The sequence below is a fragment of the Peromyscus californicus genome, unplaced genomic scaffold, assembly GCF_007827085.1.
Source record: "Peromyscus californicus insignis strain IS unplaced genomic scaffold, ASM782708v3 Scaffold_13__1_contigs__length_99412109, whole genome shotgun sequence".
Lineage (NCBI taxonomy): Eukaryota > Metazoa > Chordata > Mammalia > Rodentia > Cricetidae > Peromyscus > Peromyscus californicus.
The window spans coordinates 65,227,058-65,253,620 of NW_026294424.1; the positions used below are offsets into that span (position 1 = coordinate 65,227,058).

Sequence of the window (26,563 nt, forward strand, 5' to 3'; positions counted from 1 at the left end):
CTCTATATTCTCATCTCAAAAGGGAAACTATTACTCCAGAACACATAGCAAATAATTCTGATAATATTAATCTCAAAATTATGCATCATAGAACTCTATACAGAAGAGATCTGAGTTCAGTAAGAGAAGCTTTATTCTTAAATAAGAAAGCATGAAAATAAAAAAATATAAAGTATACTCAAGTATCTTGAAAAATGTAACAAATTTAACCTGTAGAAATATATAATTAAATTAACTCATGTATCAATCACCAGAAAACAATAAACAGTAAAATAAACCCAAGATTCGGTGTCTTAAAAGAATCAAGAAATAGATTATATAGTTTCAATATGTCAAAACAAAACATAATAGGACAACAACAAAAGACAGAAGATGTAAGTTTACCTATGGAAAGTGGGAAAAAGAGTAAAGCTTGAACAGTAATTTTATAAACTGAAAACAGTATGCAAAATGCATTCTAACCAATTTGAAAATCTTGATGAATTCACTTAGAAGAAAATATAAGCTATTTAAACTTCTTGATGACAAGTATTCATTACTTAGCTACCCTGGTAGCATCTGGAGACTGTGGGAGCAGAACCAAGACTGATGGCACAGAATGGGTTAACCCTGTAAAGGTAGACTTCTAATCTCTAATAGCTTCCAGACCCTTGATAGCATCCCCATTTTATGCTCTAGGTGTTTCATTACTTACATTAAAAGAAACTGTCTGCCTCCACTCCCTTGCCATGTGGAAATAAATGCAATTTATATAGTGTAGGATATTTACTGGCTTTTAAAAATGTACATTATTGATTCTTAGCTTCTGTGCAATGTCTGACCCATAGTTAGCATTAAATATATATTTGTTAAATGAATAAATGAATAAACGAAGGACTGAGATACCACTTAGTAGAGGGAAAACCAGTTGATGATGTCTATACATTTTGGTTTGGGTAAATGCAGACCAAGCAGTTTTATCATGTCATTCATGGAAATTACAGTTGGCTAGGTTACAAAACCACAGAAATCTGTCTATGTCTACAAAAAAGAAGATGAACAAAATGAAAGAGAGTCCTAGGGACATAGCAGAACAGTGGAAGAGGAAGAAGAAGATTAAGAAAAAGTCTGCCTGCTTAATTATCCGTGTCCTTGTACCTCTTGCTGCTTTTTATACAATAAGAATATGTGTGGAAAAGAAGCTTAATATTAAAAAAAGAACCTTTGATAAGTTATACGAAAAAAATCACAGTTGTTTTTATTATGTTTTCAACTTTCTCTTAGATATGTCCTTTAGAGAATGAACTGTTCATTTGGATGTACATCAGCTATAATTATGGATCATTTTGTTGCTAGGATTATTTTCTTCTTTAATACAAGGCAGCGGTCCCATAGGAAACACAGGGCCATGTTAAGACCTATCATTTTACTTTGGTCAACGAATTCTATAAAAATGGCCTTTGCAGCTCTCTCAACACCATTAACAGGTTCCTCTCACCAGTATATGTTACAATTTATCCATTTTTGTGAAAAAAGACCTTTACTATTGAAAGGAACTTTCAGACAAACATAGCCTTATGTCATGTATCAAGATCATGTATGGATTGTTTAGCTTTAAGTCAATATGCAATGCTTTAAAGTCATACTTGGCACTATTATTGGGACCAAGAACCTGTAACAAGATAGGTCATAATCCCTATGTTCTGCTAAATGTGCACAGTCTTAAACTGACTCCTTATGACTTGTTAAATCCACAGTATATCCCTCAAACTTCATCTGACAGTTTTCTTTAGCACATGGTCATTAACACCAAGACACACAACCGGCCAAGCTGCAGAGAATAAGAGACTGTGGAATGCTCAGCCCTAAATGGAACATTTATTATCAACAACCCCTTCTTCCCAAGACCAAGGAGTCATTCTGGTTAAGGGAATGAAAAGAGTTTAAAAGCCCGAGGTGATGAATGACTACCAGGTAACACTGTCTCCTGGATGCAGCAGTACAGGCAGCACATATGAACGAACTCCCAAGACCTGTACAAGCTCAAATTAGACCAAACTCCAGCATGGGAAAGGGTATTGGTAAGTCATAGTCTCTGGGAGAGGAAGAGTTGGTTTTCTTTTTAAAATGTATACCCTGCTAAGTACAACAAGTTCCAATAAAAGCCACACATCAAAGAACACATAAGCAACCCATATTGTACATGATAGCTTTGAGAAAAGAAATAGAAAATGATACAAAGTTGGGTGGGTGGGGAAAGTAGGTTGGACTTGGGAGAAGTTACAATGGGGGTAAATATCAAAGCATAGTATATGATATTATCAAATAACTAAAAAAATTGCAAAACCAAAATATCAATACACATGTTATCATTTTACATTCTCCTAGACTTCTGCCATTCTCACAAATTGTCATTGATATTTTCATAGTCTCTGTTTTCTACCTACAATAAAAATTTGACCAAACAGCTAAAACCTTAGAAAGAAGGAGATGAAGTCAAATACCTGGAGAGAGGCTTCTGGATGATTTTCTCTCTGCACTGGAGCAGCTGGAATTTCTGGAGGAGGCTTCGATACCTTCTTTTTGGCTTTCTGCATTTGAATGTTGGTGAAATAGTTGACAGCAGCAAACTCAATAAGAGCCGAAAATACAAAAGCAAAGCAGACAGCTATGAACCAATCCATGGCAGTCGCATAGGATACTTTGGGCAACGAATGTCGGGCACTGATGCTTAGGGTGGTCATCGTGAGGACTGTGGTTATTCCTTCAATGCAAAAGAGCAAAGAGATAAAACATTCTACTACTATTTCTACAAGAAGACAAGCTAACCCAAAAGGAGGAGGTGGGATGAGGTTGGTGAAGTTACTGCTAGGTAAAACCCACCACCTTTGATAGAGGATGGGATCCTTCTGCTTCACTGAAACCAGCAAAGGTTTTGGAGTAAGAAATAGATAGGCTCAGTTCCCTGGCCCCTGTAATCATCAGCTCAGTGATTGTGAAGTTCATTGGGATTTTCTTGTACATTCTAAGTTTACGATAAAAATAAAAATATGTAAAACACATAGAATATATTGAATTTATATCGGAAGTGAAACAAGACCCCTGCAGATTTAATATATAGACCTCCCAAAAAAAAAAGATGATTCATTGAAACAGTGACTCTCAGACATTAATGGGAAGCCGGGCACTTTAGCCATCTAAGTGGGAGCATGAATATACTAGGTAAGCAAGGGCTGTTACCACTGATAATTATTGTCAGCAAAGCCACCGTCATATATAAGTTCTTATAATTAAATTACTATAATACACTGAATAAAATTAATGCACTCATTGTTTACCAAAACTATGAATATGTTCTGGCTAAATGTACTTCTGCAACAATTTGGCCTTTGAAATATGGATGTTTACTACACATAAGTGTACAAGTTGAAGCAGAACACTTGCAACAAGAATAGAGCCCTTTCTCCATCAATCATTTTCTGAAATAACACTTCCAGGAAGAGTGGCTTCATAATCCAGAGAAAAGGTTGGCCTCCATTCTTAGAGAAATTCTGCTTGTCCCTAGAACTACAGAACAACGCATTATTTGAAGGTGCTAATATTTGCATAATTTCCCCTGTTTCCATTTATATATATTTATTGAGTCAATATTATCTAGATTATCTGGGAAATTCCTGGGGGACTTACTATACCCATTTGTACTCATTCTACATAACTGCTAGGATAGGTCCTGAAGCAGGTACACTCAGGTATCTGTAGATAATGGTGATGGTGGTGGCATAAATTATGGTGATGATGACAGTAATGAAAATATCCTAACTGTATATGTCAATCCATGCCAACTTCCAGCTTAAAGGCATTTAATCCATGTTCAACTGAAAATAAAGGAAAATTTCACAACCATAAAGGAATAGTCATACTTTGTCTTGAAGAAACAATACTGTTATCTTCAACTTAGACTCTGATTATATTCTACCTGGTACTATTCCTTTATTGTTCCACATATGTGAGCCTAGAGAGGAATGCAAGAGTAGCCTAAGATCATTCCTAAAAAAAACAAAAGCAATATTTCAATATGCCAACTGACATCTATTCATGTGTAAAGTTTAGCCATAATGGAATAATTAGATAGCTTAGAATGAGAGAAATTTCAAGATAGAAGGTCTTTGGGGAAAAAAAATCAGCATACCCTGCTTCCAGTTTGATTGAGCAGAGTTTCCTTAAGAGCCACCGTGTTGAACATTGCTTTAGGGATCACCAGTCATGTGGTCCCAGATGCATCATAAATGTCCAGTAAACAACAAGTCATTGTTTGGTCGTACTCAGTTTTTTTTTCTCCAATTCCAATCCCTCCCTAAGCTATTAGTTCCTAGAAGATGGAAATTTGGAGCATCTGTGTATCACATGAGCTACAAATTTTTAGAGAACATTCTAAAACTATGCATCAATATGTATTACATAAGTTGTTTAATAATAATCTTAAGCATTTTCTTAGCCTAAAGTTTTGAGATTATATATATATATGTATGTATATATATATACATACATATATATATGTTTATATGTGTGTATGCATATGTATATGAATATGTATGTATGATATGTCTCTGGCCATGAGTGCAGCTGGCCAGATGCCAGAAAACTCATTGGATCCCCTGGAACTGGAGGAACAAGCCATTATAAGCCTATTGATGTGGACACTGGAAGCCATATGGGTCTTTGAAGTATTCTTAACCCCTAAGACATCTCTTCAGCCCCCTGAAGTAGATTTTTAAAAACCTTATTCTGCTGGAGAGATGGCTCAGCGGTTAAGAGCACTGACTGCTCTTCCAGAGGTCCTGAGTTCAATTCCCAGCAACCACCTGGTGGCTCACAATAGATATGGTGCCCTCTTCTGGCGGGCAGGCATGCAGGCAGGCAGAACTCTGTAAACATTACACATAATAAATAAATAAATCTTAAAAAAAAAAAAAAACCTTATTCCATTAAATAGGTCGATGCATATCTACACCAATGGCTCATTGGAACACAGTGAATTTGTCCAGCTTTTTCCTGAAAGAGAGCTTCAAGCATTTTAAATGTCAGAGAGAAGGCACAATTCTCTCAAAGACTGTAAAATAAATTAAATAAATAAATAAATAAATACTAAAGTAACTTCAGAAACTTTAGCTATAAAGTTTGGAGGTAAATTACATTTCCTCTTGCTCACAGCAATTTCTCTGTAATGGACTATTAAGAATTCAAAAGTGTTGCACAAGTTCTGCGATGTGTAAGCGGTGCATTTCTGGTAATGCCAAAGATATGACGCTGAAAGTACTTGCAAGTAAAAAACCTAAGAGTGTGTTCTAAATGAGAAGACTAGTCAGTGTTCAGAAAAGCCTCCAGAGACCCTTCTGTGCTAACCAAGAAAGGGAAAATCAAATTTGAATACAAGGAGCTTAATAGTCCCCTTGCTACTGTAAACTTGGTTCTTGTTGCGGGTGGTTCAGTGATTTTTTTCTGCCAATAAACAGAAGTGTTTTTATCTTGCCTACTGTTATGTGAAAAAAATTCTTAGATGATATTCGACAAACAAAAACTAAGGTCATTACTGAGTTATAAATTGAGTAATGACATCCAATTGTTCAGAATCAGGCTGATGGCTTGCCTTAAATCACACTACTTATACCAACACAAAAGCACATGGCTGTCTCCCATTTCTCTTTCTTTGTTATTCTATTTATGGAATGACCCTCTAGACAGTATGATTGCTATGTTGTAGCTGTTGGCGGACAAGAATGATTGGCTCAAAGTTGGTTTAAAATTTGCCCTATCTTTAGACATTAAAAGTTCTCTGTCTTGTGTTCAAATTTGGAGAAAGTGGTAGGAAGGTAGGCATATACTTGTTCCTTTTAATTTCAGGTATAGCACTTGAAAGAATAAGCACTGATGTAACAGAAAACAGAAGTCAAGTCTTTCAATAATAATCTCACCCTGAAAACATTTCAAAGACATATTTTTTTTTTGTATGTTCAAGTATTGATGCCAGCCCGTGCCTTTAGACTGCTGAATATGCATCATATTGGCTGGCCCAGGAGCCGAGAGAGGAAATTAAGGAATAGGCTAAGACTGTACACAAGAGTGAATTTTTGGCTGGCCATTCCTAGAAAATGAAATAGCAATGATTTCAATATGCCAGCTGGCATCTACTTGCGTTTAATGTTTAACCATATTGGAATAATTAAAAAAAAAACCCTTAGAGTCAGACAAATTTCAAGATAGAAGGCCTTTGGAAAGAATTCCACATATCCTGTTTCTCAGACTTGTGCTGCTGCAGGGTTTTGCTCACCCTGGTGTTATCTGTGACCCAGCACACTGTGGCTTTGCAAGTGAAAGGGGAGGTGAGAGCTGAGCAAGAGCCGTACTAGTCTCGAGTTCACATTCACCTAAATCTCATATGGAGTAAATAGCCAATGACCCCAACCACATAGGGCTTTACTGCCCTAAAGAAAATATTATTCTAGACCCTTGATGAATAGTCTAATAATTACAATTCTGAAATAGCTTACATTTTTGAAGACTTAATTATAGCTGTGATTTTCCTGGTTGATCAAAACTAATATTGATCTAGGCATAGACACAGGCAGGCAAATTTCATATTCTCAATGAAAACATCCTACTGGCAACATATTCTCAATCAGAAGCTCTGGAATTCTTCACAAGCCCCTTCCCTGCTTCTACATCCCCATACCTGCTGTGAGGATTACATGACTGAGTTCTCAATGTTATATATATTGTCTCGGGTGTATCACTTATAATTAAATGACTTGATAAATGTTTTTAATATCTTTGTGCTGTTTTCCTTACTATAAAAATTGAGAATGTCTATCTTGCTGAACTACTGTGAATGTTAAGTAATAGGACCCCACAGTGTTCATTTACTCACTATTGGAAGTAGTAATACTAGCATTTTGCTACACTGCTTAATTTCTTTGCACTGTTTTGTTTGTATAGGAAACATCAGCTGAGATCAGCTGTAATGGATGCTACCTCTTTCCTCACTATTGAATATTTCTCTTATCCATGGACAAGTAAGTTCATCAACCAACAATAATAAAATTATATACAATGTGTGCTAAGGATTTTCTTCAAATGTTTTACTGAGATTAATGCATTAAATCCTCCTAACAATCCAAAGAGGTAAGTAATTCAGCTTCTTTTAACATGTGAGTTAACAAACAAAAGTATCTCACTGAACACTGTATATTCATGTATCTCTCTATATATATAGTTACAGACAATTTCCACTGCCCATAGCTTTTACATGGATGCTAAGAGTCCAAGCTCAGTTACCCATGCTTATACAGCAAGCACTTTACCAACACAACGATTTCCCCTTATCCTTGATTACTCTATGCTAGGACAAGCTTAATGATGTGAATTTCACTCTCAGCCTCAGCAGCTCCCTCTTGCCCTGTCAAATAAAAAGTCCTGAACATGATAGGTTGACTTTAAAATCATTATGAGTGCTAAATAGGACAAAGAATGCCAAGAACTTAACTCTACTGGAGTACACACCAGAAAAACATTTTCTTCAAAAACCAAGAAAACTGAGAATAGAATTAGTCTTTTTGCTAGGTATGTATGGGAGAAAGTGTAGAATATACAATCTGTTTCCTGTATTAAGCACTCTTTAACCTTCACAAGTTCTTAAAATATTTCAACCTCTACTTCTGTGATGGTCCCTGAATGAGAACTTCACCTGTATTTATTGTCTGCACTTTGATCAATTGTGAGTTTCTACACTGTCCACTGCACAAAGAAATCACTCTGCTAAGCTCTGAGAGCTGCACTAATCTATGGACACAGAAATACAAATTTAGAGGCAGTTTAATACTGCATTCAGTTAGTGTAATAACAGTAGTAGTAGTAGAGTCACTCTTAGGATTTTCAACTGTGGAACAGTCCTTAAATGCAACCAGAAAATAGTTTGTTGCTCCCACAATATTCATGCCAATATCATACCCATGGACATCTATTGTCATTTTGGTCACTGTTGTAATTCACACACTTCACAGCTAGCCCTCCAGTACTATGAAAGTTAGACAGCAGGGAGAAAACTTCCTGGTCAGTCCTTGATTTCTCCATGTTCCATGATTAAAATGTGCTTTGTCTTTAGCAATAGGGTCTTACTACCATGTTCTCATTGGCAACTAAGAGTAGGATCAATACCCTGTATTATTTAGGGGGGGTCTCTGAAACATACCTAACCAACAACTTAAGTGGTGGTATCCCACATCTGGCACAGGACTTTTTATTTGATAATCTATGGCTTCGACTTCTTGGAAGAGTATTGTCCCCATGTGGGTTAATGCCTATTAAATATTATTATATGAAGATAGATAATAGATAAGATAGATGGATGGATGGATGGATAGATAGATAGATAGATAGATTGATAGATAGAGAATAGATGATGGGTAGATAGAAGATAGAAGATAGAAGATAGATAGATAGATAGATAGATAGATAGATAGATAGATAGATAGATAGATAGAGAATAGATGATGGGTAGATAGAAGATAGAAGATAGATAGATAGATAGATAGATAGATAGATAGATAGATGATAGATAGATAGATAATAGATAGGAAGGAAACATAAAATAGTAGGTTGAGTGGTTGAGTACTGGTCCAAAATAGTATCTTCGGGACATGACAGGACTGATACACTAAGAACTCAGAGCAATTGTGGTTGCTTGCATGAGACCAGTACAAGATCAAGGCACAAAACATTCTAGTGAGAAGGTGATCAAGATGCCCACATATAACTCAATTAGTGGATGGAGAAAGTAAGTGATATAATTGAGTTTTAAACCCTAACCTTTCAATGTTAGTATCTAAACCCTAGATATATTTTCTATATTTCATTTTCACATGTATGTTTAGCAGCTAGCATTTGTTCTACAGCTGCAATGTTGCAGTTATTTAATTAAACTTTCATAACTTTATGAAGTAGCTTGAACCATCCTTCCTGCTCACTCTCTGCCTTAGATCAAACCTTGTCTGTCACTGGCTCCCTGTACGAGTTTCGACAATGATTCAAATACCATCAGCATTACAGAGACACTGGTTATATGTGGAAGAAATACCTTGGTAGGAGTATTTCAAGTTTGTTGAGGACAACAAGACACTCTTGTCTCTGAAGATGGGGAGTGCTAGAGTTTGAACCCACAGTGTTCTCAGAGGGTCGTGTTTTGAATTCTCTATCCCCGGCTCGTAACACTATGTTGAAGGTTGTAGAACCATTCAGAGGCAGGGCCTGACTGACAGATGTATGTCATTAGATGGCCTCTGGAGGTTACTCCGGTCCTGGTAACAGCTTGTACTTGCTACTTCCTCTCCACCACTGTGACAGCAGGTGTCTGGTGCTCCTGCCAGGGTCAGTGCTACCAAGGTCTGCTTTGTAATCTGTCTGAAATCATGAGCCAAAATAAACCTCTACTCCCTGAGCTGTTTTTGTTAGGGACTGCAGCTAGAGCAAAGTAAGATGGAAGGCTCCATGAATTCCTCACCAGCCTTCCTGCAGCTGTTGTGTGATATAAAATGTTATACCCACAGTTAAATCCAAACAAACTGAAAGGCAAAAAGGAGAAATTGGCATATCTTTGGAGACCTCTGACTCCATTTTGCAAGAAGTCTAATCATTTTCTTTCTTTTCCCAACACTGAATGATAAAGTTGAAAAGAATAAAGAATAAATAACTATGCTACAATAAATAGATTTAATTATAAGTAATGTTATAATATAAAAGCTTCCCAGATGTAGAAAAGATTTATTTAACACACAAAAAATGTTAAACCTATATGTCCCCAGAGGCTTACCATTTAGAATAATATAGAGAAACCATAACAAGAATACAAAGAAAAAATACTAGTTTAGAAAAAAAAGGAAGTTATGCTCATAGAACACAATAATGAACTGAGAGACTAGGCACAGAATACCTTCCCATTCAATGCATTTAAGTGTTTGCATTTTGTTCCTTTTCACTAAAAACCAGATTATTCTAAGGCTTTCATGTGCAGTCAGCCATGACTTTTATTTGTTTTATTTTAGGCTGTCTATGCATTTCATTTTAACACCTAGACATAATTTTAATTCAATTACATGGCATTAGGCTAGCAGCTCAAGACTGTCACTGACAGTGAAATTGTATCCACATTTCCATTTGGTTTTCACCTGACTGGTTCTCAAAAAAGGAAATCTGACAGGACCTCAGAAGGGACATGCCATCCTCATCTCCCCAAGCAGCAGTACGTTATAGTGACCAGTTAGAAGTGAAAGCTTAAATAGTTCCTTTTTCAATGTGGTTTGGTGTACTTGTGTGTAATATTTTCTAAGAAATATCAAACGGTTCTTCCCGTGAGTCACCATCAAAAATGTAATGTGAACAAAAGTACCCAAGAAATAAATTGAAATTACCAAATACAGTTCTAGCTGGAACAGACTCCTTATTTATCCAGAAGGAAACTTGAGAAAGGATCACTGTCATAATGCATGGGATATATGTCTGAATCATAAAATAGCCCATCTTCCGTCTGAGGTGGAAGTAAACTGTCATAACAATGTATTCACCTGCCAGGAAAATGAAGAAAATGCATTATTGATCCTGTAGGAAATTAGACAATCACTTCATGATTGTATGTTAGACTAACATAAGCATTCATAGCAAATAAATTCTTTTCTCTGCATATTTCAATGAGAAATGCATAGTTCCCTACTGTGGGTAGGAGAGCGAAAGAGAGGGTGACACCGAACATCATTTTTATTCAGAAAAGTGATATTTTCTGCTTATAGCTTAAGCAATGTAATAATGGGCTGTGACTTCAAAATATGACAGTGTTTTTTGTTTTAAAGGTCTAATATGCTAAAGTAATTAGCTTTAATTTTCAATATTTGGATGTATGTGTGTACACACTGTATGTTCACTTTCATGTGGAAGCCAGAGGTCAATGCTGGACATTATATGACTTATTCTGTAGCTGTCTTATTTATTTACTTATCTATTTATCTATCTGTTTATTTATTTATTTATTTATTTGTGACCCAGTCTGCCAATGAATACTGCGATAAATAATTCTTTTTTTTTTTTTTTTTTTTTTTTTTGGTTTTTCGAGACAGGGTTTCTCTGTGTAGCTTTGCGCCTCTCCTGGAACTCACTCTGTAGCCCAGGCTGGCCTCGAACTCACAGAGATCCGCCTGGCTCTGCCTCCCGAGTGCTGGGATTAAAGGCGTGCGCCACCACCGCCCGGCGAGATAAATAATTCTTAAGACTGTTGGCCAACACACCCTCGGGATCTTTCTGTGTCTGCCTACACAGTGCTAAGATTGCAGACACATGCCATCCCAACTGGCTTTCAACATGAGTCCCAGGTATCTGAACTCGGGTTCTTATGCTTTCACAGTGAGCACATTACCCACTGAGCAATCTATCCAATCACAATCACCAGCATTTTCTTTTTTTTTTTTTTTTTTGGTTTTTTTCGAGACAGGGTTTCTCTGTGTAGCTTTGCGCCTTTCCTGGGACTCACTTGGTAGCCCAGGCTGGCCTCGAACTCACAGCGATCTGCCTGGCTCTGCCTCCCGAGTGCTGGGATTAAAGGCGTGCGCCACCACCGCCCGGCTCACCAGCATTTTCAAAAGCAGAATTTATGCTTATGATTTATAGAAAAGCAAATGAAAAAAATGTAAACACATAAGCATACACACATGCAAAATGAAAAGCTTAATTTTGGAAAGACATGAAATACAGGAATTTCTATAAAATTATGTAAATATGGATATATTTTACTCAAACATATTTCATACCTGTACATGTACACAAGAAGCTGATTAATTGTATTTCTAAGTACAGCATACATAAGCAAAGGTACAAATAAATAGAGATAGAACTTTAAAAATCCAGTAAGTAAATAAACAATAAACTTTCTGGTAGCTGTTGATAACCAGTCTTACAAGAAGGCATATATGGAGAATGTTATTTAAGATCCAGTGAACATTCACAAATTAAGCCAAAGATTTATAAATCTCTACTTCTAGATGTTTTTTCAAACACACATATGGGAAAATCAACATAATTCAGAATATCATGAGCAGCAGAGGTATCCTGTTAGGAGGCCATTGCATTGTTTTATAATTAATGTAAAGAGGATACGCCCAAAATGATGATGCGCATGACAGCATCGGAAAGGCACAAGACACTGGAATTTGCAAACACGTGACTGAGGCAGCAGAACGACTTTAAGACCCAGAGGATCAGGAGGTTTGCTTCAAGACTGTATGTGTCCTAGTTTGTGTCTCCTGTAATAACCAAAGCTACACCCATAATGTCTCACCACCATGACTGCCTAACGGTACCAACGGACATGTCACACTGGAAACGGGAAACCCCACAGGGCCTCAACCACACACGGAGATCTATATATCCGAGGAAAGCTAAGAGTGGGAGAGGTGGTCTTCCTCATGAAAGAGCACACCAATTTGTGGTGACATTGTGTTGCCAAAAATATTGTGCACCCTAATAAACTTATCTGGGGTCAGAGAACAGAACAGCCACAATATTAAACATAGAGGTTAGGCAGTGGTAGCACATGCCTTTAATCCTAGCATTCCAGAGACAGAGATCCATCTGGATCTCTGTGAGTTCAAAGCCACACTGGAAACAGCCAGGCATGACGACTCACGCCTTTAATCCCAGGAAGTGATGGCAGAAAGCAGAAAGGTAGATAAGGTGTGAGGACCAGGAACTGGAGCTAGTTAAGGTTTTAGGCTTTTGAGCAGCACAGTTCAGCTGAGATCCATTTTGGATAAGGACTCAGAGGCTTCCAGTCTGAGGAAACAGGATCAGCTGAGGAACTGGCAAGGTGAAGTGGCTGTGGATTGTTCTGCTTCTCTGATCTTCCAGCATTCACCCCAATAACTGGCACGAGGTTTGATTTTATAAGTAAGACCTTTTAAGATTCGTGCTACACCAATTGGTTGTCCAGTGCCAAATAGTCCTGAAAACACACACAAACACACATACACACACACACACACACACACACACAACATTATATGAACTGAAAATGTCATATTTAGGAATTAACAGTAATGTATTCATAAATACACACAATACCAATTAGTGAAAGAAGAGGTCCTAAATTTGAAGGAAAATGTGGACGGGTATATGGGAGGATTTTGGAGGGGGAAAAGACACAGGGAAAATGTTGTAGTTATGATCTCAAAATTGAAAAATTTTTAAAAAAATTCATGGGATTGGGGATAGAAACAGTGCCAGCAATTTCATAACAGGATGTTTGGATTCATACAAAGCAGTTTTAAGTGAAGATGCAGTAAGCTAAAATATTTCACAATTAGCAGTCTCATGAACTAATTTCAACTTTTAAGAATTAAATTCTCGCCGGGCGGTGGTGGCGCACGCCTTTAATCCCAGCACTCGGGAGGCAGAGGCAGGCGGATCTCTGTGAGTTCGAGGCCAGCTTGGTCTCCTAAGCGAGTACCAGGAAAGGCGCAAAGCTACACAGAGAAACCCTGTCTCGAAAAACCAAAAAAAAAAAAAGAATTAAATTCTCATAATTTCTTGTCACTTGCTTCTAATTCTTAAGCCACTTTTTGAGGTATAATGTATGTTAAAATACTGCCCATATTTAATATATATGCTTCTTGATTAGTTTGGAGGTATGTATTCACCAGTAAAAATGACAGACCACAGCCTGTCCTAAAGGATCCATCATCTCCAGAAGTTTCTTCCCAACATCTTGCTTACTGTCTTTTTGTGATAGAAACATCTAATATTCTTCCTCTTTACAAATTGTTAACAATATGCACTAGGTGGTCAGTAACTCCCTGGGATTACTTATTTTGCACAGCTGAAATTGTGAGTTGTGTGCCTAGGAATTCTTATTTCTCCTTAGACCCTTCTGAAGTCTGGAAAGCATCATTCTACTCTGCTCCCATGAGCTTGCCTTTTTTAGACTCCTTCCCCATCAGATCAGTGCTTTATCAATATATTTCTTAAAACAGCAAAAAGTATTCTTTCTCATTTCATACCATTGTTCAAGATCTTGCAATAACTACTCTGCTTTTGTTTTGTTTTACTAATACCGTGATGTAGATGTAATTCAGTGTAGATGTAGCCAACGGTTTTATCAGACAAGAAACACAAAGCCGATTCAGAGAAGAAAGTCAAGAGGTCAGAGCCAAGAGCCTCACCCTTTCTGATTCAGGGATCCTCCTCAGCCAAGAGAGCTCTCCGAAAGAGGAGCCCTCCTTCCTGTGTCTCTGTCTCTATATCTCCTTGTTCTGGCTTCTGATTGGTTGTAAACCCAATCATGTGACTGCCTCATCACTGCCTGTATGTACCGCCCTCCAGGTCCTTAAAGGCGTACACCACCACTGCCACGCACTTGCTATGGCTCTAATAGCTCTGACCCCCAGGCAACTTTATTTAAAATACCACCACACCGTGACATCCCAAGGCCTGTTAAGAAAGTTTACGGAACACAGAATGTCTATGAATTTGGGGCCTTGACATTTAACAGCTGTATGAGCCAGGCAAGTCACTTAAGTACATTATACTTACATAGTTCTCATTAGAAAATTATACATGGTAATAGTATCCTTATCCCCGAGGTTGTTTATGAGAATTCAATACAAGGAAGGACTTGGGAATGATCCCTGTAAGATGATAACTGCTGACTACATTTTAACTATCACTATTGTCTAAATACTGGTCTTTAAAAAAAAATCACACACCGTGCCTGGAACAATGGCACACCATGAATTCCAGCACTCCAGAGGCTGAGGCTGAAGAAACTCCATTGTATGGCTATCCTGGGCTACACAGTAAGTTTCATGCCATCCTAGGCTGTGTGAGATCCTGCATCAAAAAGAGGGGTGGGAAATCACATATTGAAACCTACCCTCCAATGTGGTAGTATCACTAACTAGTTTTTGATAGGTGATTAGCATATGAGGAAGGAGTACTCAAGGCAGCATTAGCATTTGCATCGCACACTCTAACTTGGTAATCCTTCTCTGTACACCACCCCCCCCACCCCACCCCACCCCACCCCCCACCCCCCCCCCACCCCCCCGCCCAGTGTGAGGCCTCTTGGAGACAGGACTATTCCCTGGACCAGGAAATAAGCTCTCAGCAAACATTAAGTCTGCTGGAACCCTAACTTTGATATTTCCAGATGCTAGGCCTGAAAAGCAGGTCTGATCTTTATATTAATACCAAGTTTGTGATATTTTGGTATAGCAGTATAAGCACATTAAGGTAACTATCATTAATTACTCCTGGTAAAAACGTGTATGGAAAAACACTATTTTGGATCAACCCATAAGTAGCCAGTTTTCACATTAGATGTGATAGAAGCTAAAGCTTAAGATTATTTCTCTTCATATTTGAAAATCCAAGAATCACTAGTGATAGCCATCCATCTGCTTGTATGACAATTTTACGTGTACTCTAAATATACTTTGCAAGCATGCTTTTGATTTTGCTTTTATTTTGGAACAAAGAGTGGAAATGACACCATAAAATTGAGAAATATTTAAAAAAATTTGAAAAGTACCACAAAATCAGAGCCAGACTTTTTCCTAATATTTTGTTGAAAATGGTTTTAATATATTCAAGGATTAGCTTTTGTTTCTATGTAAGAAAAGTCTATTCATTTCTCTTATTTCACCAACTCAGAATCTATTTATTTATTTATTTATTTACTTATTTATTTATTTTTGGTTTTTCGAGACAGGGTTTCTCTGTGTAGTTTTGGTGCCTGTCCTGAATTTCGCTCTGTAGACCAGATGGGTCTCGAACTCACCAAGATCCGCCTGGCTCTGCCTCCTGAGTGCTGGGATTGAAGACCTGTGCCACCACCCCCTGGCCTCAGAATTTATTTTAAACTGAAATAAGATTATAAACATATCAGCTCTACTTATGGGAAAAAAATATTTCCCCTGAAAACACTGAAGATTTCAATGAAAGGGATAGGACAAAACTCCATTACTGATGCCAAGTAGCACATTGACTTTTGAGGTTAAAACTCTGACCAAGAGGGAGCCAGGGAGATATCTCAGTTGGCAAGGTTCTTGCCATAAAAGCATAAAGACCTAAGTTAAAGTCGCATAAAAAAGCATGATGAGATAGCCTAGGCTTGTAATCTCAGGACAGTGGGGAAGCAGAGATTGGGGGGTCCTGAGGCTAAGGGACCTGACTGCCTAGGTTTCTCATCAAGCTCCAGGACATTAAGAGACCAAAAAATAAGGTGGATGGACCCTGAGGAATGACCCCCTTTGACTGGTCACATATACACTCCAATATCCTCACACATATGCCTACATACACCCATGCATACACACACATATATGAACAAAAATAATATACAGAGAGAGAAGGAGAGAGAGAGAGAGAGGGAGAGAGAGAGAGAGAGAGAGAGAGAGAGAGAGAGAGAGGGAGGGAGGGAGAGAGAGAGAGAGAGAGAATTTGTGTGTATGCACTCTCACCTGTAATAGATTTGATAGTTTCACTTGATACAGTCTGCCCAATTAGGTCATACTGAACTAAGCTAGAAGACTCCTTTGGCACCTCCACTGACTTCTCGGGGCCTTTGGTCCAGGTATAGATCATCTCACTCTTGGGATACGCATCTGGATAAGAGCAGAGTGGGCTTACAGTCAGGTCTCCTCCTTTGCCAATCTTAAAAATCAACACTTAATGTGATGAATGTTCAACAACCACAGAAAAAGGGGAAAACAATACTCATTATGTCGTTTTCAAACATGTTTGTAATTTAGAAAAATTAAGGTACTAAACAAATGATAGGTTTTATTATTTTATGTTGAAAGATGGAATGCAGTGAAGAATAAAGCTGTAACGACAGACAACAACGCTCCATTCGTATCAGTGCAGGTGGTCACATTGCCATTCCAACAAGGTGGGTAGCTTGAGAAGCAGATAGTACAAACCTCCTAAATAGTTGTGAGACTCCTAATTCTTTCACTTTTTGTCTATCCTTATTTGAACAATCCCATACAGCTTTGCCATCTAGCCATGTACCAGATGCTGCCTCTAGTAACACAAACAAACTGAAACAAATTCTCCTTGTGATGGAGCTCTCCAGGGGTCACCTGCCCTAGCCTTTGCCTCTGGCTAATGCCCATGCCTTTTGGAAACCATTCTGTGGGGTTCTGACTAGGCTGGCTGCAAAGCTCTCAAGGGAATTACACAGCCAGTCCCAGTGCCTTTAGAATCTTGCAATTAGGACACTTGCCCTTCTATCTTCAAAGAATCCTCCCCAGTGGCAATTGGAGTACATTTTCGGTTATTCCTTGTTCAGTGCAAATGGAGACCAGCTGCTTGCTTACCACTCTACCCAGAACAGATAGCTTGGCTCATGCACAAATAAGTTCAAAGGAACCGGAATGAATTATGTGTCATCCTCCCCTACAAACATCCCTAAAATGGCTGGAATGCAGGAGGTCCCCGGTGAACTTGTTTAATCCTACTAAAGGAGTCCATATCCAGAGAGGTTTTCCTTACAGATGACCTTGGAAAACACACTATGAGGCTTGAGTTATTATCCAACATGACACAGCTTCACATCAGCATTTATCTCTGGAAGTGTATTCACAGTGTTATATATTTAAACACTTGCATAATATATTCTTATCTATGATTTTTTTTTTTTTACTTCAGGAATCATCTCTTGGATACCCTCCATTAATAGATCAATCTTTTTCTTGCATTATCTTTCACGTTCCTCTTATTGTAAGCATAATTAAACAGTGGTTTCCTTTTTATTTTTTTTTAAATTTAATTTAATTTTATTTTACAATACAATTCAGTTCTACATAGCAGCCACGGATTCCCTTGTTTTCCCCCCTCCCGCCCCCTCACCTTCCCACCAGCCCACCCCCCATTCCCACCTCCTCCAGGGCAAAGCCTCCCCGGAGGACTGAGATCAACCTGGTAGACTCAGTCCAGGCAGGTCTAATCCCCTCCTCCCAGGCTGAGCCAAGGGACCCTATATAAGCCCCAGGTTTCAAATAGCCAACTCATGTAGTGAGCACAGGACCTGGTCCCACTGCCTGGATGCCTCCCAAACAGATCAAGCCAATCAACTGTCTCACCCATTCAGAGGGCCTGATCCAGTTTGGGGCCCCTCAGCCATTGGTTCATAGTTCATGTGTTTCCATTCGTTTGGCTATTTGTCCCTGTGCTTTCATTTACTCAGCAGAAACTGCTTGCTGGTATGGTATAGGTAAACCAAAATTCTTTCTAAAATATGAGTCCTTATTCACATATGAAGCCTGAGATAGCAGCAAGTTGGCTCTAGTCACTGGAAGAATATTTCAAGGGAGAACTAGAGAGGTCTTGGGAGCAGAAGACTTTTTCAGATGGGAATTATCTTTTAAAAAATTCAAATTATTACAGGAAAAATATGTAATTTTAATTCTGGCCCAGTAAGACCACCCTCTCTGTGTGTTCTTCTGTTTTTATCTTGTCTTTATTAAATCATTGGTCAGGGAGCAAATGACTTTCTCTAGTCTCAAGTCAGCCCACTGAGTATTGTGATTACTAGGGTTATAAAAAGAGTGGTGACTGCCGATTCTCATTAAGTCAAGCAATGAGCAAGGGGAACAGCAGGCACCAGTTTCACAATCAGTGAAACGAAGAGGCTGAGGCAATAGTAAAAGCCAGCATCTATTTTTGGTAGGTTCTGATTGAATCGAATGTTGGAAGCAGACCTTACGAGAGCAATCACATTTTGTTGCCATCTCAGAGGAAGGAGCTTGAGGAAAGAAGCCTCGTCCTCTTTACTACCCACTCATGTGTTCCTCTTGCCTCCGTCTCTACTAAATTTTCCAAACACGTCCACTTCGCATTTGTTCCTTTTGTGCCCATGCCATTCTAACCAACTGCCATCTTTGTACAAAAACAGCAGACCCCATCTCTCCTGCGCTTCCCCTCCAGCCTCTCTTCAGCCCATCGCCACAGAAAAAGATGTCAAAGGAGGCCATGTCCCTTTGTGAAAACTTCCAAAACCTTCCCTAGCTTTCAGGCGGAATCGCACTTCTTAATGTAGTCAACAGTATATCGGCCACTAAATTTTCTCACATGCCACCTCAGCTAGAACTTTGTGGAAGTTGAGCTGTGATCACTAACAGCTACCCATGAAATTTTAACTCAGTTTATTCCAGGAAAGTATAAAACTTTCCCTTACCTTTCCCCAAGCCACCTTTAAAGGATTTTATTTGCAGCTGAAACTATTAAATCACTCCCCCTTCACAATGCACTTTCTATGCTACATCTCTGACACAAACTCTTCCTGAATCCCGTAGTTTCATAAGCATCCATGAACTTATTAGTTATGACTCAGTCTTCTATAACCATCTGTAAAAATAGGATTTTGTTTGAGGTATCACTTATATTTCAGAAATTAATAGTTTCCTAAAACTTGCACATTTTTTCCCTCACAGATTAAGGGTTTGAATACTGGATAATTAAAATTTCACAAATACGTAACTATGAGCTTGAAGAAGATAATCAGAAATTTGAACAATACTTTTAATGTAACTTACAACTCCCAAATTTCAAAGGGCAGGCATGACCATCCATAGGAAAATCCACCAGTCTCATGGGACACTCCGCACTTATGGTGAGTCTATCATGGAAAAAAATGCAAGTAGGTAAAATTAACCTCTTTTTAGATTAGTATTACAAATTCCTAAAATGGAGAGATAGAAAGCAAGAAGGAGGGGAAAGAAGAGGATAGTGTGGGAGAGAAAAGTGGATAAGGAATTTTAAAAAATGAAAGAAAAATCCATTACCTCATTGTGTATAAAATAGTGCCATTTCTCATAATTCTAAAGAGCTTATTGGGAGCTGTCATGTTATGTGAGACAGATTTCTTTCCATTCCTGAAGAAAGTATCAGGGGTCCAAACTTTGGTGACCATCATATTGTTCAACCTCAAAATTTCAATGGGGCCGTCATATTTTAGTCTTTGGTCAATCCACGTCTGTCTGAAGAACACATCCATTGTATATTCCTAGGGAAGGTGGTTTGTGACATAGTCAAGTCACAGGTGACGACATACATATATATGCAGAAAGTAATAAATTCTAACCTCTCCCAATCATAAAAGACTACCCCAGTGGAAATTGATAGCAGCAGAGATGATCGTAAACCACCAGGACAAAAAGATTCAGAGTGAATATGCACTGTAATGTCCATCTTGGTCCCTTCAGCTTCTGCATCCATAAGAAGTAAATAACCACATATGTTAGTCACCGAGGACTAATTACTGTAATTAAACAAAAGCTTGCCAACATCAGGTAATTTGGGCTGTACATTACTTTATTGAAGAGAGCAAAAATCAGTTAATGTGTAACAGGTATCACTACATAATTGATCATAAAATTCCAGGCATTTCTTTAAGATGACGCTAATTTAAAAAAAAAAAAAAAGAGACAAATTTTGCTTTCAAAAGTGTATTAAAAATTACCTAAAGAATCCAGGGCTTCAAACCATGAGGAGCCTTGGGTCAAGAAAAAAAGTAAAGTAGACTGGTCATTATGTTTACTAAGTATATTTAATATACGAGAGCATAGCTGAAGGGATGTAGACTTCCTGACAAATGTTGGCCCTCTTGGTCTCTTTAAGCATAGGAAGGAAGGATAGAATCAGAGGACGGGAAGCAAGCAACTGAGCCAGTGAGGGAACAAAAGACTGTTAGAAATGGAATATCGGGCACACAATTAATTCATTTCAAAACTACTGACGATCTCTCATTTCCTTCTCCTCGGCAGTTTCCATAGAAGGCCATGCTGTGGAAGCAGTACAAGAAGTCAATAAATACTAAAAATGATAGTTCTGGGATGCAGATGAAAGATCTTGCTCTTGGAGACGTTTAAGTTTAATTAAGCATTGGCTTTGTGTGATTGACAATATAATAAATGCTGATCGACTCTTTTCTGGCTTATTTTCTCCAAACCTCCAATGTTTCCCAGATACCTACCATTTCGACATCAGAAACGGGTCCAAAGCTGGTGACATATATGTCAGTTTTCACTTCTGTAACAGGACCTAGCAAGTATGAAGTAGATAGGTGTGAAAAAATAATTACCAACATTACAGCCTTGGAGGATTAGAGAATTCATAAACAAATACAGATATGAAATGTCATGTTTCTACATGCATCTTAACGTTTCAGTGACATAATGAAGCTCTCAAAAAAAAAAAAGTGTAAAGTTCAGTTTCAAGTGCATCCAAATCAAGCTGAAAGTAAAAACTAGAGAAAGAAAAGTGGTGTTTGCTCAACAGGCAAATAGACACCCCAGTTACTTCTACGAAGATACATCATCCCTGGGCACTGTGATAACAGGCAGTGCGGACACACACAAGCTTTTAGCCTTAGTGATTTTTTTTTTTTTTAAGAGTCCATTCTCTGATTGGCCTCTGGAAAGAAGTGAAGCTGTTCAGTGGAAGAAACGAGAGGATGCAGGAGTGAAGAGGACCAAAGCGGTAAGGAGTGACTCTTTGTGGAGTTGAGGATGCTTGTAAATAACTTCCAAAATGACTACTGTCACCTTTAGCAATAGGCACACCATCCACTGGTGACTGGGATCCAAGACAAGGTCTTCTGTCAGCTACAACCATTCATCCCGCACCACCTCTTGGCGGTGAGATCTTCAGCAAGTTACTTAACCACTTGATTGCAGCACCCACACCTGTCTCACAGAATTTTTATAGCAATCAAATGGCATGCTGAGCACAGAGGCTCCCTCATGCAAAAGCTCATTCCATATTAGTTTCCCTCAGTTGCTACTGAGATTCTCCGCCATCTAAATAAGTCTTGATCACGAGTAAGTATGTGCATGTTTCACCCACAAGAAAAGTGAGGGGCATGAGACAAATATTGCTGACACAGAAAACAGACAAAAAAAAAATACCACCACTCTCGAGGTTTAGCAATATGCTTTAAACCTGGGAATTTTTGTAGTTCAGATTTAACTCATAATCCTTTCTAGTTGTACAAACTTTAGTCCAGTAATATATCTTCAAATGCAACAATTTTAACAAGTATTAAATCCGTTAACTGTAAATCACTTTCCAAGGACATAACGTGTTCATAATGTGTTCAGTTGCAACAGTAGATTTTATAGATAAGTCAGCATTTTACCATCCATAAAAATATAAAAGTTGTTATCCTCCTGAACACTGTTTCCTCAAAAGATGCTTTATAATGCTGCATGGCCAGAGGCTACATACTCGACAACTGAATACTATGGCATCTAATATTAAAATAGAATATCACTTGGATACAGGTTGGGAAATTAGATTTATGACAAAAATGGCAAAGTGCAATTGGTATCACTTAAGACTGTACGTCTGAATTCAGTCTCAAGAAAATGAATCTAAACATTTCTCCCTCTACAGGCTGAAGACAAGGCCACACAAAGACAGAGAAAATGAGGGAAAGAATGAGAAATTATTTATGGAATAAGTATCCTAAGAAACATAAGTTTTGGAAGTATAATAAGAACAACATTATAGCACATGCTTTTATTTTTACACCACTTAAAATGTGCCTCTTTGAAAGGGTACAAGTTAATTAAGTTTTGGTTTGAATGAGAAACTAGAATCAACAACAACAAATGGTAATAATAAGCTCATTAAAACCAAATTAGTACAGAAATAGGTAATCTAGGAAGCAAGTAATTGCTAACTTTTTGAACCCTAGGAGACAGCACTTTTACTCAAATTGGCTTGGAACCACTGTTATTTCCTTAGCAACAATTGCAAAGGTATCAGAAAGCAGAAACGCTGTCTTTACAAGTGAGCACTAGGGAAGATGAGCTCATATAAACAATGAAGGCTGACAGTGTCCTGACAAATGAGCTACGTTGCCAGATTCTTGGCAAAGCAAATATTGTTTTGAAGATAGGTGTAAGGTAGTGTTGCTTAAATGTTATAGGAGAATCAGCTGGACAGGCTGGTGATGCACAGATTGTGTTGGACAAACCTTCAGATCTGCAGACTTAGTAGGAACAAGGTTGGACCTGATGATTTGAAATTCTCTAGAAAGTTCCAAAAAGAGACTGTCCAGTTCACTGTTGTTTACAAACATCCACTCAAGCTGTTTTCTATACTGTATTTACAATAGGTTCCTATGAAATACTGACACCATAGGTGGGCCAAGAGAGTGAGCATGGAGGGGGGATTCAGGAAAAGATTGGGAACAATGTTTTTTTTTCCTTATTAACACATTGTAAACTGTGTGAATTTATGCTTATTCTGTGGCTGTAATCACCCCATGATAATAAAAGTCTACTACCTTTGCAGTAGTTCTAAAATACTGTTCTATGTTCAGAATTATAATCTCAGTCTCCGTGTGTGACATTATCTGGCATTTGCTTATAAGATTAAACTGTACTTTAAGATTGAGTGAGAATCTAAATGCACCTGACTAGTAGAGGGATTTTTTTTTTAGGACATCCATTCAATAAATATTTGCATGTGCACCAGCTGCATGCCAGGTTCTAGAGGAGTTCCCTGCCTAAAAAGTCACCATGATACTGGGAGAATCAGAGAATAAGCAGAAAAGAAACAAATGAAATGACAGACTGCTGTTATTTCAGGATGGAGGCAGGTGGGAAAAGAAGAGGCTGTGAGAGCCATTTCGGGGTTGTGTTCAGAACCACTTCTTCAAAGTGTAGACTTTCAAACTAGTCCTGAGCATATACATGAACTGGAAATGCTGGAACACAGCAAGTGACAAGGGTGACAGTGGGAATAGGTCTGTTTTCAAGGACAAGAAAAGAGACCAGTGGGACAAAGCAAAGGAGGATACTGAGAAGAAATTGAAGCCACAAAGAGAAATAAAACCAAGGTACCATGGACAGAGCATCTACCTACTCCTCAGCCCATTTTTTTATTCCAACAGCATCTTTTAAGTAACAGATTTATAACACATGCTGCCATGAATACAGTTTAAACTACAACCAATAGGACTTGCAGAATGACAAGGGATGGCCCAGAAATGGAAAAGATTTCCTTGGACTAAGTTATACTCCCCTCACATTCACATGTTGAAGTCCTAATGATTATTTTTAGAGAGAGTGCTCTAAAAATGTAATTGCATTAAAATGAGATTTTTTTAATAGTACTTAATCCAATATGAGTGATTGATGGCTTTACAAAAAGAGATCAGAACACAGACACCCACTGAGAGAGAACTATATGCAGACACAGAAGAGATGCCTTCTCTAGGCCAACAAACCAAGCTTACTGATGCTTTGATGCCTCCAGAATTGTGAAAAAAAATCATCTCTGCTGTTTAAGCTACTAATCCATAGTACTTTAAGATAGCCCTTTAAAAATGAGCTTATAAGAGAGCATTTTCCTTATATTCTGCCCCCCTTTTTGATATTAAGTTTAGCTCTGACATGAATGTAGGCTGCAGTGAGGAGTTTGACTTGTACCCCATAAATACTGACAGACCATCAAAGACTTGAAATAAGGAGATATACAATTGAATTATACATTTTTAAAAAAGATCATACATCCTTTTGGTGTGTGGGAATAAGTTATAAGAGGCAAAGAACAGAAAAGGTCTAATAAGAGTTCATTAACCTACTCAAGCTGACGAGACCAGAGTAGGGAATGGGAAAAGAAAGTGGACATACCAAGTGGCAAGTATTGTGTACAGTAGCTTACAGGGAATGGCTTTTTGAACCAAGGTACCATGAGCAAAAAAATAATTATTATATATTTAAGTTCTAGTTTTATGCCAGACAAGATGCTACATTCATTCCATGTGACATTTCATCTCCATCACACCCTTAGAAGGTGCTGTTATCACTATGATGAGAATTTTATATATCTGGAAACTGGGTTCACAGAGGCTAACGCAGGATTCTAACTCTTCCTCTGGGACTCCAAGATGTGTTCTAGTTGCACTGCATTACATTATGTCATAAAATAATTAACCAGTTGCCATTTAGCTAAACATGGAACTTTATGACACTGTCTTGATTATGCATCCAGCTATGCCTACATTCTCTTTGCTCAACAATGGGTTCTAAATTCTGTTCTTGTGGCCCTTTGTGTCTTCCTTCAGACTACTAGAATCTGTGAGATGAAATTTCAGTCCCTTTCAAGTCCCAAACTAGCACAGTGCTTTGTAAATATGAGGTGCTAAAAATTGTTTCCCTGTGTTTCTAATATCATCAATCATGATTTTTTCAATGCTTCTCACAATTTTTCAAATGTGAGACTTAAGTGCTACATGAGTTAAGCTAAAAATATTTCCCAATTAAAGCAGAAACTGTATGATTTATATTTGTATTCTCCCATAGAACTAATCTGCCACCAGAAATGCAATAGGTCCCTGATAAATCATTTGTCAATGAATAATGGTAGCTATGCAATTAAGAATAATTCTTAGAGATACTTCCTCTAATGCTACTGTTTAGGATGTTCAAATCAACCTTGCAAAGTGCATAATTGCGTAGAAACTAGACAATTTGAGCTTGGAAAGATTTCTTCCCATAACTGTAGATATATTTGGGGTGCATCAATGACACTTTTTTTAAAAACAAAAAATTCTACTTCTTCGGTAATGGGGAATTTTTAAAATGTTATTTTAAAATCTTTCTGTGAGGTGACATTTTTGACCCTGAGAGTCTGTTAGGCAAAGAGAATGATCTCCATCAAGAATCAGCCACACAGGACTGTTAATATTAAGTTCAAGGAAATGGTCCTATCTAATTAACTTGCTGGAAAGGCAATTAAGAAAGTATCAGATAATCCTCCACTGTTTATTCAACAGTCAAAGACCTGGTTACAGGACATCAATTCCTAATTTCATCTCCAATGATGGTATATGATTTGCTGTCATATCATAAAATAAAAACCCATTTGACTGATCTGAAGACTAGTCAATCATAGCTCTCCAATTTGTCTCCCAGATACTCTTCTTAGGAAACATTCCTGCTCTCCAGCCACTCACATTAAACACAAACCTACATCTTACAAAGTGCCAGTAGAATGCAGAACTAAAGAGACTTCAAGAACATAGTCATAAAACAACAGCAATAACACATAATTCTCAGGAAAATTTATAAAGAAATTTCTAATTTTGCTTGACATCAGCAAGATATAGAACTACTACACTTACTGGATATTAAACAAAGACAACAAATACCCTCTGATTTCATCAACAAAGCAGGAAATAGCTCAGAGTTCTAGAAGCTTGTCTTAGAAGACATTGAAAATTGCTGCCTTCTACATTTCATGATTCTTCTATCAATATTCTCTTACTTCATAAACAGTAAAAGTCTTCAATAACAGAAGCAAAAATCTCAATGCAGTATGAATAAAACATGAAAACAAGGAATGTATCAAATAAAAATTCCTGCAGTCAATAAAGATTTTAAAAGACGTTCAGTGATATTAGAACATGATGGAAACAATAAATATTAAAATGCTTTTAAAATAAAATGCCATTTCAAACATTACCATAAACACACAC

The 26,563-nt window shown here is 37.8% G+C and overlaps 1 protein-coding gene across 6 annotated transcripts in view; it reads right to left on the bottom strand.

The window, feature by feature from the left end:
- The window catches only part of Gabra4 (gamma-aminobutyric acid type A receptor subunit alpha4), a 75,465-nt gene that overhangs the window by 40,303 nt on the left and 8,599 nt on the right, over nucleotides 1–26,563 (bottom strand). For 3 of the 6 annotated variants that reach the window (XM_052735087.1, XM_052735090.1, XM_052735091.1), the window contains exons 3-8: nucleotides 21,047–21,114; nucleotides 19,857–20,077; nucleotides 19,608–19,690; nucleotides 16,530–16,673; nucleotides 10,440–10,592; nucleotides 2,484–2,743 (exon numbers count right to left, since the gene is read on the bottom strand). The exons of 1 other annotated variant lie outside the window; for it this stretch is intronic. In XM_052735087.1, the coding sequence (XP_052591047.1) occupies nucleotides 2,484–2,743; nucleotides 10,440–10,592; nucleotides 16,530–16,673; nucleotides 19,608–19,690; nucleotides 19,857–20,077; nucleotides 21,047–21,114 (929 nt within the window). The remainder of the gene's footprint in view (nucleotides 1–2,483; nucleotides 2,744–10,439; nucleotides 10,593–16,529; nucleotides 16,674–19,607; nucleotides 19,691–19,856; nucleotides 20,078–21,046; nucleotides 21,115–26,563) is intronic. 2 more of the 6 variants (XM_052735089.1, XM_052735088.1) reach the window with 2 other exon arrangements.